Source organism: Trachypithecus francoisi, unplaced genomic scaffold, assembly GCF_009764315.1.
Source record: "Trachypithecus francoisi isolate TF-2019V2 unplaced genomic scaffold, Tfra_2.0 Lachesis_group3, whole genome shotgun sequence".
NCBI lineage: Eukaryota > Metazoa > Chordata > Mammalia > Primates > Cercopithecidae > Trachypithecus > Trachypithecus francoisi.
The window spans coordinates 50325371-50345068 of NW_022681468.1; the positions used below are offsets into that span (position 1 = coordinate 50325371).

At 38.8% G+C, this 19698-nt stretch overlaps 1 protein-coding gene and 1 pseudogene across 1 annotated transcript in view; both read left to right on the top strand.

Annotated features, from left to right (window-relative positions):
- Window positions 1-19698, top strand: part of WDHD1 (WD repeat and HMG-box DNA binding protein 1) — an 87591-nt gene that overhangs the window by 24909 nt on the left and 42984 nt on the right. Inside the window, 8 exon segments of the mRNA XM_033187971.1 lie at window positions 1719-1811; window positions 3394-3500; window positions 3742-3883; window positions 9175-9301; window positions 9304-9381; window positions 14095-14282; window positions 16257-16441; window positions 18046-18287. Of these exon segments, the coding sequence (XP_033043862.1) occupies window positions 1719-1811; window positions 3394-3500; window positions 3742-3883; window positions 9175-9301; window positions 9304-9381; window positions 14095-14282; window positions 16257-16441; window positions 18046-18287 (1162 nt within the window).
- On the top strand, window positions 2774-3217 carry LOC117069616 (annotated as a pseudogene).

A 19698-nucleotide genomic window follows, 5' to 3' on the forward strand; every position in this document is an offset into this window, starting at 1 on the left:
CACGTTGCAGTGAGCTGAGATGGCACTACTTCTCTCCAGCCTGGGCTATATATATATATAAATATATAGTTTGTTTTTCTTTCTTTTGTAGATATATACACACACACAATTGGCTTTTAAAATTATTTTTTCTTTCCTTTTTTTGAGACATGGTCTCACTCTATTGCCCAGGCTGGAATGCAGTGGCATGATCATGATTCACTGCAACCTCTGCCTCCTGGACTCAGTTACATCCTCGCACCTCAGTCCCCCACCCGAGTAGCTGGGACTAGAGGCACGCACCCACAATGGCTGGCTAATTTTTTTATTTTTTGTAGAGACAGGGTCTCATTATGTTACTCAGGCTGGTCTCAAACTCCTGAGCTCAAGTGATCTGCCTATCTCAGCCTCCCAAAGTGCTGAGACTATAGGCCTGAGCTACCACACCTAGCCCATGTGAACTTTTAACAATGTACATTCTAGATTAAGTGATAATTGAGCTCAAGGAAATGTAGTGTGTATTTTTTTCTTTGCTTGCAAAAAAATCTAATTGAAAATTATTTAAAATAAAGGTTTTATTATATATTACTAATTGTTTTTTGGATAATCATGGAACGAATACAGTTTTTTCTACTAATCAGTTTCTTTAGAAGAATGCATAAGAAGATATATTTCTTGTTTTTCAAGATATTTGAAGGATTCTGTCTTTATCTTCCTCCAACAAATGGGAGGAATTTTTAAGTTAGAAGGGCCTAGATTCCTTAAGTAGTATTGAAGGTCAGGTACAGTGTCTCACGCTGTAATCTCAACACTTTGGGAGGCTGAGGCAGGAGGATCACTTGAGGCCAGAGTTCAGTACCAGCTTGAGCAACACAGCGAGACCCCATCTCTACAAAAAAAAAAAAAACACACACACAACAGGAAAAAAATTAGTTGGGCTGTAGTCTTAGCTATTTGGGAGGCTAAAGCAGGAGGATCCTTTGACCCCAGGAGTTTGAGGCTCAGTGAATTATAATCACACCACTGCACTCCAGCCTGGGTGACAGAGCAAGACTGTCTCTTGGAGGCGGAAAAAAGTAATCGTATTAAAAGTACTAGTAATTACAAGTTCTCCATTTTTTGGTAGGGGAAAAAAAGTAATCGTATTAAAAGTACTAGTAATTACAAGTTCTCCATTTTTTGGTGGGGGGAAAAGTTATCTTATTAAAAGTACTAGTAATTACAAGTTCTCCATTTTTTGGTTGGGGAAAAAAGTAATCGTATTCAAAGTACTAGTAATTAATTACAAGTTCTCCATTTTTTGGTGGGGGGAAAAAGTAATCTTATTAAAAGTGCTAGTAATTACAAGTTCTCCATTTTTTGGTGCAAGCAACAGAGTGATCACCTTTATTTTTTCTCTTTCCATGACAAATTATCACCTATTTTTTGCTTATTGAAGTTTTAAGTAATGTTCTGAGTTTCATTAGTTGCCAGTTAAAATACAGGTTTGTGCCTGGCACAGTGGTGTATGCCTGTAGTCCCAGCTACTTGGGAGGCTGAGCCAGGAAGATCCCTTGAACCCAGGAGTTGGAGATTAACCTGGGCAACACAGTGAGACACCGTCTCTTAAAAACAGAAATAATAAAAAATAATTTGCTTTTATGTCTTGTAAATTTATCTGAATGAATTTTGTGCCTTTTTCCATCTTCAAATTCAGTTTAATGTAAACTTTTGTTTAAGTTGTTTATCTTTTCTAATAGTTACTGGCAATTCCTGTGGAAAAATCTGTTAAGCTGTATAGAAGAGAAACTTGGAGTCATCAATTTGATCTTTCAGATAATTTCATCTCTCAGGTAGGTTTTATAAAGTGACACTTTCAGTGGGCTATAAGGAGCAGTTAATGCATAGTTTGCCTGAATACAGTTGCAGTTTAATATTATTGAAATGGAAAACAACTCCTGGCTGTTGTATGTGGTCCATCTTCTAACAACTCATCCTTTCTTCATTTAACCATAACTGGATACGAAATAGGTCTTCATTATAAGAAGTCAAATTTAACCCTTGCATAGTATTAGCACAAGTTACTCTAAAGCTATCAGTAGTTAGCCTTTATTGTTAAGTGAGTTTCACTGAGACTTGTGATCTTGGACTCTGAAATTTTAGAGCAAGAAAGGTTGTTGGTCTGTTTTCTCTTTCTCTTACATGCACAGATATTTATAGTTAAGGAAATGTAAGCCCAGTAGGTCATCAGTGGCTTTCACTTACTGGTTTTCTTCATCTTGGTTGTGAATGCTAAAGAGAATGTCTTGAATTGTCTCTCTTTCTAGGATAATAACATTTTTTAGGTTTTAGGTTTTGCTTTGAAAATTGTGCCAGTGGCTGGACACAGTGGCTCATGCCTGTAATCCCAGCACTTTGAGAGACTGAGGTAGGAGGATTGCTTGAGGCCAGGAATCCGAAACTAACCTGGACAACAAAACAAGACTCCATTTCTACAAAAAAATGCTAAAAAACTAGCCAGGTGTAGTGCTGCGTGCCTGTAGTCCCAGCTATCTGGGAGGCCGAGGCAGGAGGATCGCTTGAGCTTAAGAGTTGGAAGTTGCAGTGAATAATGGTGCCACTGCCACTGCACTGCACCCTCAGTGACAGAGCAAGACCCCGACTCTAAAAATAAAATAAAATTGTTCCAGTATAACCTTTTCATGATAAAGTAATAGCTGATAGTGATACTTGAATATTATTGAAAAATAAGGTTAGAAAATAAGCAAACTCCACAATACCTCACGCTCTTCCTTTCCAACTTGGACCTGGCAGAATGGCTCCCGCAAGGAAGAGTGGCGAGAAGGAAAGGGGCCGTTCTGCCATCAACGAGGTGGTGACCTGAGAATACACCATCAACATTCACAAGCTCATCTGTGGAGTGGGCTTCAAGAAGTGTGCCCCTCGGGCACTCAAAGAGATTCGGAAATTTGCCATGAAGGAGATGGGAACTCCAGATGTGTGCGTTGATAATAGGCTCAACAAAGCTGTCTGGGCCAAAGGAATAAGGAATGTCCCATACCGAATCCCTGTGCAGCTGTCCAGAAAACGTAATGAGGATGAAGATTCACCAAATAAGCTCTATGCTTTGGTTACCTATGTACCTGTTACCACTTTCAAAAATCTACAGACAGTCAGTGTGGATGAGAACTAATCGCTGATAGTCAAATACATCAAATAAAGTTATAAAATTAAAAAAAAAAAAGCAAACTTTGTCTTGTCATTTGTGTATCAAATATGATTAGAAATAATATAGAACAAGGATATAAACATTTGAATTTAGTTGATCTCCAAAATCTTGAAAAAAAAATGTAAAGAAAATTGAATTTGGTAATAAAATGTGTATTTAGTTTGAAATTTTACAAAATCATTATTTATTACTGTTTTTTTTTACAGACCCTCAATATAGTAACCTGGTCTCCCTGTGGGCAATATTTAGCTGCAGGTAGTATTAATGGTCTAATTATAGTTTGGAATGTGGAAACCAAAGATTGCATGGAAAGGTATGATTTAGTTTATCTTTTGTCTCTTCTTTGCTCATCTTTATTAGTTTTGTATTTGTTTTATTTCTAAACATTTCAAATTTGCCATCAGATTGTCAGAATGAAAATATAATTAAATTTATATTATTTATAGATTATTGTCAAAAGCCATTTAATCTTTACTAACTAAAATTTACATAAAGAAATGTACAGTTTATATTTTTCTTGACAGTATTTTTAGAAACTACTTTTTAATTTTTAGGGTGAAACATGAGAAAGGTTATGCAATTTGTGGTCTGGCATGGCATCCTACTTGTGGTCGAATATCATATACTGATGCAGAAGGAAATCTAGGGCTTCTAGAGAATGTTTGTGACCCCGGTGGAAAGACATCAAGCAGTAAGGTAAAAAGAAGTATGGTACAACGGTTTCTCCAAAATGTTTCTGTGATCATATGGACTTGGAAGACACCACAAACTGCCTTATTTTCTTGGAAAATTACTTTTCATGTTACTGTAGTAGATTCTGAGTAGTAATCTATAGTAAGAAAACTTCTTACTTGTTCAACCCAATGTCTCCCAAGTGTATTTTACTAAGAAACTTTTTTCTCTCCATATAATGCCTTTCCAAGGAATACCTTTCATTAAATACTATTTTGTATCAGATCTCAGTCTGGCCTGCAAACTGTATCTACTCTGAATTAGCCTTAACTCTTAGAACTACCCATACACCTCCTCTGCTTAGCCAAACAGCTTTACTGAGCAACTTTAAACAGGCACCTTGTTTTATACCTTCTTGCTTTTGTTCATTATTCACCCTGCCTGGCAGATGTACCTATTCATATTCAAGTCTTAGTTTAGACTTCTGATTACAGATTGCAGACTTAATACATGCCTTTATATCTGTCCCTCCTGAAACCCCCACAAAAACTATACTAAAGGCTTCTTTTGAATGCATAATCCCATAAGGTTTAAGAAGACAGTTGAAGGGATGATTATAAAAATAATTTTGAGCCCTGCTGCAGTGGCTCACACCTGTAATCTCAACACTTTGGGAGGATAGCTTGAGCCCAGGAGTTTGAGATCAGCCTGGACAATATGGTGGGACCCCATCTCTACAAAAAATAAAAATTAGGCAAGTATGGTGGTGTGTGCCTGTAGTCTTATGCTCCTACTCAGGAGGCTGAGGTGGGAGGATCACTAGAGCTTAGAGGGTTAAGGCTACAGCAAGCCGTGATTATGCCACTGCACTCCAGTGTGGATGGCAGTGAGACCCCATCTAAAAAATAAAAATTAAAAAATGGAGGCTAGAGAATAGAAGGATGATTGGAAACTCACTTCAACTTCTCAAAAAGTTGAATTCTAAAACTAGTTTCTGGAAGCTGAGGTGCTACTCAGTTTGCCTCACTGAATCCCCAGAGATTCAGAATTTGGTAGCACTAGGTACTTCTAAAAGTGGGGCAGAAAACAGGAGAGGTGATTTAATAAGCAAGTAGAGTCCTCTAGTTTCAACATCTGTGTTCAAAGCTGAGTACCTGCCCTCCCCTGTCTTCACATGCATTCTGGCAGAATGTTGGAGATTTGTTTTTTTATAAAAGATGAAATAGACTGTCCTTGGTCTAGGGACACTGGTTACAGTTGAATGGTCTGGGGTAAGGGGGAAATACTGTACTGAAAACAGGATTAAATGAAAGGTAAGATACTTGAGTGTTGAAATGACCATCTCACGTCTACTAGGTTCCCAGAACATTGTCAGCCAGTTATGCGTTTCAGGCAGGAGATTGGGAAAATCATCTTTGGCAAATTTGTCTTAAGAGAAAAGATGTAAAGAGAGAGTTTCTTTTTTTTTCTTTTCTTTTTTTTTTTTTTGTTGAGACGGAGTCTCGCTCTGTCGCCCAGGCTGGAGTGCAGTGGCCGGATCTCAGCTCACTGCAAGCTCCGCCTCCCGGGTTTACGCCATTCTCCTGCCTCAGCCTCCCGAGTAGCTGGGACTACAGGCGCCCGCCATCTCGCCCGGCTAATTTTTTGTATTTTTTTTTAGTAGAGACGGGGTTTCACCGTGTTAGCCAGGATGGTCTCGATCTCCTGACCTCGTGATCCGCCCGTCTCGGCCTCCCAAAGTGCTGGGATTACAGGCTTGAGCCACCGCGCCCGGCCAAGAGAGAGTTTCTTAACTCCAGGGAAAACAAAAAGTTGTAAAAGAAAGGAGAAGTGATCATAATATACTATATCTGTTAAAAGATATGAATAATGCCAACCACTTGGGGTTATTGGGAGGCTTAAGTGAATTACATATAGTTAGAACAGTGTCTAGCACACTTCATAAGTTTGACGTACTTTATAAGTGTTGGCTATTATTTTTATCATTCAGCTATGAATAACATTTGCATGATCTTACTCACCTAAATACTGTATATTGATTGAACCACAAGGAGGATATATCTATCTCTATTGGGAGAATTGGGGTCGGAGAATAGTGTACATGCAAGCATGGCAGTTGGAGTGGTTGTGAAAGGGTACCAAATCCTCGTCTTCCATAGATAGAAGTTAATAGGATCTATTAAACACAGTGATTAAAAGTGAAAAAAAAGGCCGGGCGCGGTGGCTCAAGCCTGTAATCCCAGCACTTTGGGAGGCTGAGACGGGTGGATCACGAGGTCAGGAGATCGAGACCATCCTGGCTAACACAGTGAAACCCCGTCTCTACTAAAAAATACAAAAAACTAGCCGGGCGTGGTGGCGGGCGCCTGTAGTCCCAGCTTACTCGGGAGGCTGAGGCAGGAGAATGGCGTAAACCCGGGAGGCGGAGTTTGCAGTGAGCTGAGATCCGGCCACTGCACTCCAGCCTGGGCAACAGAGCGAGACTCCGTCTCAAAAAAAAAAGTTCTGCTAGAATATGATTTACAGGTATGGAAGAAGTAGCAAAGAAACAACTAAAAGAGCTGGAAGGATTTATTCTGTAGAGAAGTAAGTTGGGGCTGTGGAGAGGGCTGTTTTCATGGCACACCTTGTAAAACTGCTCAACTAATATATATGCATGTGTAACATTGGTAAAAACAAAAAGTGAATTGAGAAAAAAATTTTTGGCTGGGCGCGGTAGCTCATAGCTGTAATCCCAGCACTTTGGGAGGCCGAGGCTGGTGGATCACCTGAGGTCAGGAGTTTAAGACCAGCCTGGCCAACATGACGAAACCCCGACTCTACTAAAAATACAAAAATTAGCTGGGCTGATTTCACACCTGTGACCATTTTATCGCCTTCATCATAAATATGAGGCACAGTCCCCCATTAAAAAAATTTTGTTTCTTTGAAACAGAGTCTCTCTCTGTTGCCCAGGCTGGAGTGCAATGGCGGCTCCCTGCAACCTCCACCTCCTGGGTTCAAGCGATTCTCCTGCCTCAGCCTCCCAAGTAGGTAGGATAACAGGCACCTGCCACCACGCCCTGCTAATTTTTTGTATTTTTAGTAGAGATGGGGTTTCACCATGTTGGCCAGGCTGGTCTTGAATTCCTGACCTCAGGTGATCCACTTACCTCGGGCTCCCAAAGTGCTGGGATTACAGGCTTGGGCCACTATGCCTGACCTCCCCGTTTTTTTAAATAAGAAAATCTAAAAACAGTTTTCTACCAACTTGAGTATGTAAACTTTTAGGACTATAAATGGATTGGTTAAATATCTTCTTATAGCACTTAGTTATTTACTCATATCAAGTATTTTTCAATTTATGGATTTAGAAACACTTTTTCATCTCATTTCATTAAACATCAGTTTTCAGAGCACAATTATGTTTACTTCCATTTAAAAGGTTTATGAGGGTCTGGGTATGGTGGATCACACCTATAATTCCAGTACTTTTGGAGGCCGAGGTGGATTTATCACCTAAGGTCAGGAGTTTAAGAACAGCCTGGTGCACATGGTGAAACCCCATCTCTACAGAAAATACAAAACTTAGCCAGGTGTGGTTGTGTAGGCCTGTAATCCTAGATACTCAGGAGGATGAGGCAGGAGAATCACTTGAACCTGGGAGACGGAGTTTGCAGTTAGCCAAGATCATGCCACTGCACTCCAGCCTAGGTGACAGAATGAGACTCTGTGTCAAAAAAGAAAAAAAAAGGCCTGGCGTAGTGGCTCATGCCTGTAATCCCAGCACTTTGGGAAGCCAAGGCGGGCGGATCACAAGGTCAAGAGATCGAGACCATCCTGGCCAACATGGTGAAACCCCATCTCTACTAAAAATACAAAAATTAGCTGGATGTGGTGGCGCGCACCTATAGTCCCAGCTACTTGGGAAACTGAAGCAGGAGAATAGCTTGAACCCAGGAGGCGGAGGTTGCAGTAAGCCGAGATCGTACCACTGCACTCCAGCCTGGCGACAGAGCGAGGCTCCACTCTGTCAATAAATAAATAAATAAATAAATGAAAATAAACGGTTTATGATGTAATACTTTTTAATTTGTTAATGGTGTTCTCATTAGACTTTTATACCAAACTATAAATTTACTTTGGCTTAACATTTGTACAGTTTTTATTCATCCTATCTAGGAGTAACTTGAGATCTTTGCAGTGTATCTGCTTACCATTTCACTTTTTAAAGTGATCTAAAAATTTGTTTATTTTGAGACAGGGTCTCACTCTGTCACTCATGCTGGAGTACAGTGGTGAGATCATGGCTCACTGTAGCCTCGACCTTCCAGGCTCAGGTGATCCTCCCACCTCAGCCTCCCAGGTAGCTGGGACTGTAGACCCATGCCACCATGCCTGGCTAATTTTTTGTGGAGATGAGGTTTCATCATGTTGTCCAGGCTGGTCTTGGACTCCTGGGCTCAAGCCATCCACGTGCTTCGGCTTCCCAAAGTGCTGAGATTACAGGTGTGAACCACCATGCTGGGGCTTTATGTAGAATTTCTTTGCCTTCTTTGTTTTTCTATTAGTTCTATCACTTTATTTTTATAAGTATCAAAACACTAACTTTAACTGAGATAATATAAAGAAAATGTATCTTATGCAGTATCTTGTTCAAAATAAAAGTAAATGAGAGCATGTCTTACAATATGAGAGACTTTATAGGAACTTTATCATATTAATGTGACTTTTCTGGAGAATGACTTCTGAGGAATAAAATCTTATTTTATATTTTGGCATATACCGTATTTGTTTACATGTCAGTCCCTATACTCCTATCGCATCCCCAGACTACAAGGCATTTGAAATAAGAACTGGGTCTTATTGTGTAAACATAAATATAATTCTTTTTTTTTTTTTTTTGAGGCGGAGTCTCGCTCTGTCGCCCAGGCTGGAGTGCAGTGGCCGGATCTCAGCTCACTGCAAACTCCGCCTCCCGGGTTTACGCCATTCTCCTGCCTCAGCCTCCCGAGTAGCTGGGACTACAGGCGCCCGCCACGTCGCCCGGCTAGTTTTTGTATTTTTAGTAGAGACGGGGTTTCACCGTGTTAGCCAGGATGGTCTCGATCTCCTGACCTCGTGATCCGCCCGTCTCGGCCTCCCAAAGTGCTGGGATTACAGGCTTGAGCCACCGCGCCCGGCCCATTCTTATAAATACATTTACTAATTATTCTTATCTGTTCAGTGAGTTTGCTACTTGGTAGAATTTATAGGTACATATTAAAAGATTACCTTTTTAGTAATTGAGTTTTTCTAAATCATTCACTTTTATAATTTGTATTAATTTGTTCAAGGTATCTAGCAGAGTGGAAAAGGATTACAATGATCTTTTTGATGGTGATGATATGAGTAATACTGGTGATTTTCTAAATGACAATGCAGTCGAGATCCCTTCTTTTTCAAAAGGGATTATAAATGATGATGAGATGATGACCTCATGATGGCTTCAGGTCGTCTTAGACAACGAAGTCACATCCTAGAAGATGATGAAAACTCAGTTGGTAAGAATTTGACTTCGTGCATGTGATTATCCTGTTGATTAGTATTTTGGATTTTTTATTAACACTGTTAAAGTCATTATTGAATTTGTAGAATGTAGCTAAAAACGGTGCTTAGAGGAAACTTTATAGCATTAGGACTTTGTTAAAAAAGGTTTCAAATCTATAATCCAAGCTTCTGCTGTGGCAGACTAGAAAAAGAGAAAACTAAACCCCAAGCAAATAGAAGGAAGGAAATAATACAGAGCAAAATTCAATAAAATTGACAACAGAAAAAGACAACAAACTATAGAGAAAGTCAATGAGACCAAAAGCTGGTTCTTTGAGAAGATCAATAAGGCCGGGCATGGTGGCTCATGCCTATAATCCCAGCACTTTGGGAGGCTGAAATGGGCAGATCACTTGAGGTCAGGAGTTCAAGACCAGCCTGGCCAACATGGTGAAACCCTGTCTCTACAAAAATACAAAAATTAGCTTGGTGTGGTGACACATGCCTGTAATCCCAGTTACTCAGGAGACTGAGGCAAGAGGCTCACTTGAACCCAGGAAGCGGAGGTTGCAGTGAGCTGAGATCGCATCACTGCATGCCCTCCTGGGCAACAGAGCAAGACACCATCTCAAAAGAAAAGATCAATAAAATTAATAAATATCTATTGTGGTTGATCAGTAAAGAGAAGACACAAATTACTAACATAGAGAATGAAAGGGGTGGGCCATCACTATAGATCTGTAGATATGTGCTGTCCAATATGTAGTAGCCACTAGCCACATGTAGCTGTTGAGCACTTGAAATGTGGTTAGTTCAAATTGAGATATGTTAAGAGTGCAAGCAGATTTTTTTTTTTTTTTTTTGAGGCGGAGTCTCTCTTTGTCACCCAGAGTGGAGTGCAGTGGTGTGATTTTGGCTCGCTGCAACCTCTGTCTCCAGGATTCAAGTGATTCTTGTGCCTCAGCCTCCTGACTAGCTGGGATTACAGAGCCAACATGCCTGGCTAATTTTTGTATTTTTAGTAGAGATGGGGTTTTACCATGGAGTGCAGCCAGATTTTGAAGACAATATGAAAAAAAGAATGTAAAACTCCTGGGAAATTTTGTATACATAGTACATGTTGAAATGATAATATGTATTTTAAATGCACTATATTATTAAGATTACGGCTGTTTTCTTTTTACTTTTTAAACATAGCTATTAGAAAATTTAAAATTACAGCTGTAACTCACATTATATGTCTGTATGGCAGCGCTACTGTTAATATCAAAGGCATAATGGCAATATTATGAATAACTGTGCCCATAAATTTAACAACTTAAATGAAATGGACGAATTTTCTGAAAGACACAAACTACCTCGCTCACTCAAGAAGTAATAGATAACCTGAATAGTATTGTATCGTTAAAGAAATTGAGATTGTAATTTAAAATCTTTGAATAGAGTGCTTATTGTGACAACTCACATGCTGAAATAACACTTGAACATTATCAAGTAAAATGCCAACGTGCAGTGCTATGTTGTGCTGTTTAAAGTCATATAGAGTTTATAGAACAATAGTCCTCAAATGTTTTGGTCTTAGTAGCCTTAAAACTCTAAAAAAATTTGAGGACCCTTCAGAGAGCATTTATTTATATAGAGTTATGTCTATTGTCATTTACATATTAGAAATTAAAATTCAGAAATTTAAAAATATTTATTCACTTAAAAATAACAAACTCACGTAAACATGAATAATACTTTTTTATTAAGAACAAAAAAAATTTAGTGAGAAGAGTGGCATTGCAATCTTTGTAATGTCTATCATAGAGGACAGCTGGATTATCTCATCTACTTCTGGATTAAGTCTATTGCCATACATTGTTTTTGTTTCAAGTGTATGAAGAAAATTTGGCCTCACATAAATATGTAATATGAAAAGAGAAAAGTATTTTAAGAAATCTTTTAATAGCACATTCAACTAATTGTGGATATTCTTTGATGTTGCACCAAGACTCAGAAGATGATCATTTCCTAAAGATTACTTGCAAAATGTAATCTGAAAACTTCAGTGAACTCTTATGGCTCTATTATGTTAAAATTCATTGGTCTGGCTGGGAATGGTGGCTCACACCTGTAATCCCAGCACTTTGCGAGGCCCAGGCAGGAGGATTGCTTGAGGCCAGGAGTTCAAGACCAGCCAGGGCAACATAGTGAGACCTTCTTTCTAGAAAAAACTTTAAAAATTAGCCAGGTGTGGTAGTGTGTGCCTGTAGTCCCACCTACTTGGGAGGCTGAGGTAGGAGGATCTCTCGAGGCTGAGAGGTCAAGGCTGCAGTGAGCCATGATTGCAACAGTGCGCTCCAGGCAGGACAACATAGCAAGACCCTGTCTCAGAAAAAAATAAAAATCAAAAAATTTATTGGTCTGACTTGAATGTTGAATGGATTTTTTAAAATCATGTTTAATTTTGTAACATGAATTGATAATATTGGTTCACTGAAGTTTATAGATCTTTATTTTGACACTTTTTATTATCTAATATAAAGTATTTGTTTTTGTTTTTAATTATATGTTGTTTTTAATTAATTAATTTTTGTTTTTAGAGATAGCGTCTTGCTCTGTCACCTAGGCTGGAGTGCCGTGGTATGATCATACCTTAGTATAACTTTGAACTCCTGGGCTCAAGCAGTTCTCTCACTCAGCCTTCTGGGTAGCTGGGACTACAGATGCATGCCACCATGCCCATCTAATTTTTTATTTTTTATAGAGATGGAATCTTGCTTTGTTGCCCAGGCTGGTCTTGAAATTCTGGCCTCAAGTGATCTTTCCTCCCCAGCTTCTGAAAGTGCTGGAATTACAAGCATGAGTCACAGCACTTGCCTATAAATTATATCTGCTAGTGTTGTTACCAATCTCATCAGCAGTTTCTAAGTACTAGAAAGTTGTGAAGCTCATAATGGCAAATAGAAGCTTTCCAATATCTTAATTTTTAATTGAAAGCTCAAATTTCTTTCTTTTATTTTTTGAGAGGGAGTCTTGCTCTGTCACCTAGGCTAGAAGGCAGTGGCGTGATTTCGGTTCACTGCAACCTCTGTCCCCTGGGTACAAGTGATTCTCCTGCCTCAACCTCCCGAGTAGCTGGGATTATAGGTGCCCGCCACCACGCCCGGCTAATTTTTGTATTTTAGTAAAGACAGGGTTTCACTATGTAGGTCAATCTGGTCTCGAACTCCTGACCTCAAATGATCCACTCTCCTCGGCCTCCCGAAGTGCTGGGATTACAGGCATGAGCCACTGTGCTCAGCTCTTTTTTTTTTTTTTTGAGACAGTCTCCCAGGTTCAAGTGATTCTCCTGTCTCAGCCTCCTGAGTAGCTGGGATTACAGGCATGTGCCACCATGCCTGGCTATTTTTTTTTTTTTTTTTTTTTTGAGACAGAGTCTCGCTCAGTCGCCCAGGCTGGAGTGCAGTGGCGTGATCTCGGCTCACTGCAAGCTCCGCCTCCTGGGTTCACGCCATTCTCCTGCCTCAGACTCCCGAGTAGCTGGGACTGCAGGCGCCCACCGCCACGCCCAGCTAATTTTTTGCATTTCTAGTAGAGACGGGATTTCACTGTGTTAGTCAGGATGGTCTTGATCTCCTGACCTCTTGATCCGCCCACCTCGGCCTCCCAAAGTGCTGGGATTACAGGCGTGAGCCACCGGCCACCGCGCCCGGCCAATTTTTGTATTTTTAGTAGAGACGGGGTTTCACCATGTTGGCCAGGCTGGTCAACATGGAACTCCCGACCTTAAGTGATCTGCCTGCCTCGGCCTCCCAAAGTGCTGGGAATAAGGGAATACAGGTGTGAGCCACTGCGCCTGGCCTGAAAGCTCAAATGTTGTCGTTGGCATCAAATTCTGCCAGTTATTTTTTCTTAATTGACAGGCTCACTTCATTCATTTCCGAGAAAATGTTTGCCAAAGATCCAATTCTGCATAACCATAGTTTATTTGGCATTTGTTTTTTAAGTAAAAGTAGTGTTCTATGAAAAAAAATCACTTAGTTCAGCTTACAACTCAAATAATTGCATAAGTGCTTTTTTTAAGACAGCCATCACACTTCTCATTTTAGCACACAACTTTAAAAAAAAATCTATATAAGTGTCAAGATTTAATAAAATTAATATTTTTACTGCAAGTGAGTAGTGGTTAACAATGCAGTAATGACTAATACAGTTAGGTGCCACTGCCTTGATTGGTGCCAAGGCACCAGGAATTTTACCCACCATTGCTTTTGCACCTTCACTGCATCTTTTTTTTTTTTTTTTTTTTTTGAGACAGAGTCTCGCTCTGTTGCCCAGGCTGGGGTGCAGTGGCCGGATCTCAGCTCACTGCAAGCTCCGCCTCCCGGGTTTAGGCCATTCTCCTGCCTCAGCCTCCAGAGTAGCTAGGACTACAGGCGCCCGCCACCTTGCCCGGCTAGTTTTTTGGATTTTTTAGTAGAGACGGGGTTTCACCGTGTTAGCCAGGATGGTCTCGATCTCCTGACCTTGTGATCCGCCCGTCTCGGCCTCCCAAAGTGCTGGGATTACAGGCTTGAGCCACCGCACCCGGCCCACTGCATCTCTTTAACACAGTGAAAGAGGCAAATAGCATGTCAGTGTCATTGCATATGAATGAAAAAGTTACTAGATTCCATAATGCTTTCCTTTTTCCAAATCATTGGTATTCGTGATTCCCTTAATTATGATCCTTTGTGTTGTAGATATATCAATGCTAAAAACTGGTTCTAGTCTTCTCAAAGAGGAGGAGGAAGATGGTCAGGAAGGCAGCATTCACAATCTACCACTTGTAACATCCCAAAGGCCATTTTATGATGGACCCATGCCAACTCCCCGGCAAAAGCCATTTCAGTCAGGTTCTACGCCCTTGCATCTCACTCACAGATTCATGGTAAGCCTTGGATCTACACTTAACTTCTTAGTAGGTTTTCAGCACTTTTTTCTTACTATAGGTAATTTTTTTGGATAAAACGTATTTTTTAAAACTTTGATTAAGTAGCCCGGAGCACTGTAGTTGATAAGAGTTTTGTGGTTAGTTTATTTTATGGTTAGTTCACAATTTTAATCTTGTTTCAACCTTATTGAAAATGACGTTAAATAAAATTCTGCTTTCCAAAATGACGTTAAATGAACGTAAGTAAATATTAGTATCTTACAGTGTTTCTTGGCAATACTTTCAAACCTTATTCTTCATAGTCATTGTTATATAGAAGATTATACTGACTCCAAAACTCTAGTAAGGAGGTGTTTTCTTAGAAGGCAACTAATAGTATATTAGAAGGTGGTAAGTACTATGGGGGAAAAAATCTGCCCCTTTTCCTCACCCCACTACCCACCAGAATGTAAGCTACACAAAAATAAAGATTTTTGTTTTGTGTACTGATATGTTCTTAGGATTTGGAACAAGGCATGATACAGTACACATTAAATATATATTTCATGAATAGACAAAATGACTATATTGGCTTTTTGCCTTAGGTTTGAGCTCTTTTTGTTTTGTTTTGTTTTTGAGACAGAGTCTCGCTCTGTTGCCCAGGCTGGAGTGCAGTGGTGCAATCTTGGGTCATTGCAAGCTCCGCCTCCCGGTTTCACGCCATTCTCCTGCCTCAGCCTCCCGAGTAGCTGGCACTACAGGTGCCCACCACCATGCCTGGCTAATTTTTGTATTTTTAGTAGAGATGAGGTTTCACCTTGTTCACCAGATGGTCTCGATCTCCTGACCTCATGATCCACCCGCCTTGGCCTCCCAAAGTGCTGGGATTACAGGCGTGAGCCACTGTGCCTGGCCTGAGCTCTTAAAAAGTTTAGTATTTCTATGTTGGTTATATGACGTTTTCCACTCTGAGGATTTTGCCTTTTTAAAAGTATAGGCCTGGCATAAATTTTTATGTAAAGATTGAGGGTGGTGATTAATATTAATAAAACTTTTTATTGTTATCAATAGTCATCAAGTCATAGGTCTTAATTTTTTTATTAGTGTCAATATTTTATTTATAGTTATGTTAAATAAAATATTGGCACTAATTTTGTTAGAAACTCTAGGGCCAAGTATGAACCTATAATGGACATCAGTGCAAGATAAGTTTTCCAAGTGGTATCAATTTATGTTGCCTCTGCCGAGCGTGGTGGCTCACGCCTGTAATCCCAGCACTTTGGGAGGCCAAGGTGGGCGAGTCACTTGAGGGTAGGAGTTGGAGACCAGCCTGGCCAACATGGTGAAACACCCTATCTCTATTAAAAAATATAGAAATTAGCTGGACGTGGTGGCATGCACTTGTAACTACAGCTACACAGGAGGCTGAGGGAGGAGAATCGCTTGAATCCAGGAGGCAGAGGTTGCGGTGAGTCGAGATCATGCCACTGCACTCCAGCTTGGGTGACAGCGAAACTCTGTCTCAAAAAAAAAAATTATGTTTTCTTAAAATGTATATATTTATTTTATCATAGAATAACTAGTTAGAATAGGAAAAAAGTCTTGTTATTTGCATTCATATTTGTAAGAAAACTCAATTATTGAAATGTTTCTTTTGAGGAATTTAATGGTTTGGTTGTTCAAAGACCAACTGTAATGTACTTTTAAAGTAACAGTCATGTAATTTATTTTTAAATATTATTAAATACTCCATTTGCTAATTAATAAGTATATATGTATCTTATTCTCATGAAGGAAATAATAAGTAATTGTAGCTCTGGTATTATGACTCCTGTCAGAAACTATTTAGAGATAGATGAGATGTAGTAGCTCCCAAAACCTAAATCTTAATACAGATTTAATTATAATATTTGTTAATTTGTACTACTGTGGCTTACTGATTCTAGGAGCTTCAGTTTTTCTCAACTTATATTTAATCTTACCTGTTTGTAGGTGTGGAACTCTATTGGAATTATTCGCTGCTATAATGATGAGCAAGACAATGCCATAGATGTGGAGTTCCATGATTCCTCCATACACCATGCAACACACTTATCAAACACTTTGAATTATACAATAGCAGATCTTTCCCACGAAGCTATTTTGTTGGCATGTGAAAGCACTGATGAACTAGCAAGGTAAACTCAAGATTATTAGGAAGAATTTGGCACTGTTAAACTGTTAGATACAGTTGTTGAAATTAAAGACAAAAAGTTAATAAAACAAAATTTATTTTTTGTAGTATGAAATTTCAGAAGAGTTTGGTACAGACACCAGCACACCCAAAATACCTCAGAACATATGTCTGTTTTTGCCCTAATGGTTCCCTCATTACATGCTGTAACTACATAGCAAAATGACATGACATGGTTAGTAATGCAAGAGATGGGATTTTTTTTACATTGTTAAGTGCTTTTTTTTTTTTGCTATTGTAAGAGTAATATACATACATTATAGAGAAAAAAAAAACAGTATACAGTATAGAAGGTTCAGAAAATGAAAGCTCCTCCCAGAATTCTACTCTCAGATATAACTGTTATTAACAATTTGATATGTATCCTTCCAGATTTCTTTCTATTTGAACCTCCCTTATTTTAATTTGCTTTATTGAAATGTAATTTACTTACAATAAAATGCACCCATTTGATGAGTTGACAAAGGTGTATATACACATAACCCCTACCACAATCAAATATAGAATGTTCTTTATCACCTGAAAATGTTTTCTTATATCCCTTTGCAGTTAGTTCAACCCTAGCCTTGGCCAACTATTAGTCTAGATATTTGTCACTGTGTCTTTATCACCCGAAAATGTTTTCTTATATCCCTTTGCAGTTAATTCAACTCTAGCCTTGGCCAACTGTTAATCTACATTTTTGTCACTATGGATTAGATTTAAAATCTCTCTTCGAGAAAGGAAAAAAAAAAAAAGCGGAAAAACAAACCAAAAAATGTACTAGTCACCCGTTTGCTTTTTCTACTTAATGTTTTTTGGATGTTTACATGATTTGATAAGTAGGTAGGTAAATAAATAGGTAGATGGATGTCAAGAAAAAAATTATGATGGGAAAGCAATGGGTGCAGAATGTTTTTAAAAGAAAATATTTTTTCAGCTTTTTGTTAATCAAGAGATTGCCCTCTCTTGATCCCTTCTTCAGCTGATTATAGTACTGATACACTTCATGGATTTTACTCTTATCTTCTATGTGACTTGAAATTCGTATCCTTCAGGCTAGGCATGGTGTCTTACGCCTGTAATCCCAGCACTTTTGGAGGCCGAGGCGGACAGATGACCTGAGGTCAAGAGTTTGAGACCGGCCTGACCAACATGGTGAAACTGTGTCTCTACTAAAAATACAAAAATTAACCAGATGTGGTGACACCCACCTGTAGTCCTAGCTATTCGGGAGGCTGAGGCAAGAGACAGGAGAATTGCTTAAACCCGGGAGTTGGAGGTTGCAGTGAGCAGAGATCATGCCACTGTACTCCAGCCTGAGTGACAGAGCAAAACTCCATTTCATATAATGGTAACTTACATATATGTATGTGCAAAGAAAAAAGACTGGAAAGATAACAATATATTTCATTTTAAGGGTATTTCATAATTACTTTTTTAAAGCAACTTCTTATACTGTGTGTAATAGAAAGTAAACTAGTTTTGTTGTTGAATATCATGATTACTTATTTTATATATATATATCATATGAAAGTTTGATTGTTTCTGTCTTGTTTCAATTTTTAGCAAGCTTCACTGCCTGCACTTTAGTTCTTGGGATTCAAGCAAAGAATGGATAATAGACTTGCCTCAGAATGAGGATATCGAAGCCATATGTCTTGGTCAAGGATGGGCTGCTGCCGCAACTAGTGCCCTGCTTCTTCGATTGTTTACTATTGGAGGGATTCAGAAAGAGGTATTCAGCCTTGCTGGACCTGTGGTGTCAATGGCAGGACATGGAGAACAGCTTTTCATTGTTTATCACAGAGGTAGATTTTTTTCAGTCTTTTATGATTTTACTGTGACTTGAAGTAAAATGGAAATTACTTGAGCTTTTTTGCTGTTTTTGTTACTGTTTTTGTCTTGGATTATATACTTCCTTTTGAATCAGTGTGATCTTTACATGTAGAGAATTTTGTTGTGTTTACTAGTAGCAATAAAAATGAAAATGTTTTCTTAATAGAACTGTATTATAGAGAGAATTCCAAGTTGGAATTTGGTTAATTACTTCCATGTCTAAATCTTACCATTTGGCAAGCACAACCAGAGAACTTTCAGCATTGAAACTCCATAAAAATAACTCCTAGTAGGAAGGGCCAAAACAACTCTGAATGGACACTTTTTAAAAGCTGCTGCCTCCTTTTCCTCCCCTCATGTCTTTCTTTAGTCCCCATCACTATGCTAAGACTGGTCTTATCAAGGTAACTGATAATCTCTGTGCTTTAAAAAAAAATAATTCCATTGAAAATACCTTTTCTCATGACTTCTGTGACATCATACTTTCAATATTTTTCCTCACTGGCAACTCCCTTTTTACTTTTTTGTTGGCTCTACCTTTTTAGCTGGAGTGTATCCCCTTTTTCTCTACTACTCTCTAGGTCAGAGTCTTTCAGTCTTTTTGTCTGCTTTGCCACAGTAAGACATAGATTCATAGATTCTAGACCAGGTGTGGTGGCTCACACCTATAATCTCAGCACTTTGGGAAGCCGAGACGGGAGGGTTGCTTGAGCCCAGGAGTTCAAGACCAGCCTGGATAACAATAGCAAGCCCCTATTTCTATTTTAAAAAGAAAAAGAAGAAGAAGAAAAGAAATATATTCTATATAACTGTTCTATAAATATCTGCAAATGTAACTGAAATAAAAGTCTCATAGACGATGTTTACTCTTTGATTTCAGTTTAAATTTTTTTATTTCATTTTTTAAAATGCTAGTTGCAACTTAAACTTGATTCCATGACTCATAGGTCAAAAAAATGCAGTTTGAGAAACCACCCTGGGGAATTTTATCATAACATGGCTTTAAATACATCTCAGTGTCTATGACTTTTGATAGCACCAACCCTACCCTCTCCTTGTGTCTCCAGACTTACACATCCAGTTGCCCACTTGAAATCTATTTAGAGTTTGGACAAACATTTCAGACTTAATTTACTCACAATAAAAAAATGATTTTTTTCCTTCCAAACTTGCTTCTTACGTAGTTTCCCCATCTTAGTAAATGGCCTACTAACAATCTAGTGGCTGAAGCCAAAAATCTGAAAATTATCTTTGATTCTTCTCTTTCCATTTCCCCTGCATCAACTCCAACAGTAAAATTATATCATCATGTCAATTCTATGGAATAACACATTCTAAATTTGTCTCTTTTCATTTCTTCTGCTAATGCAACCTAGATGTCAT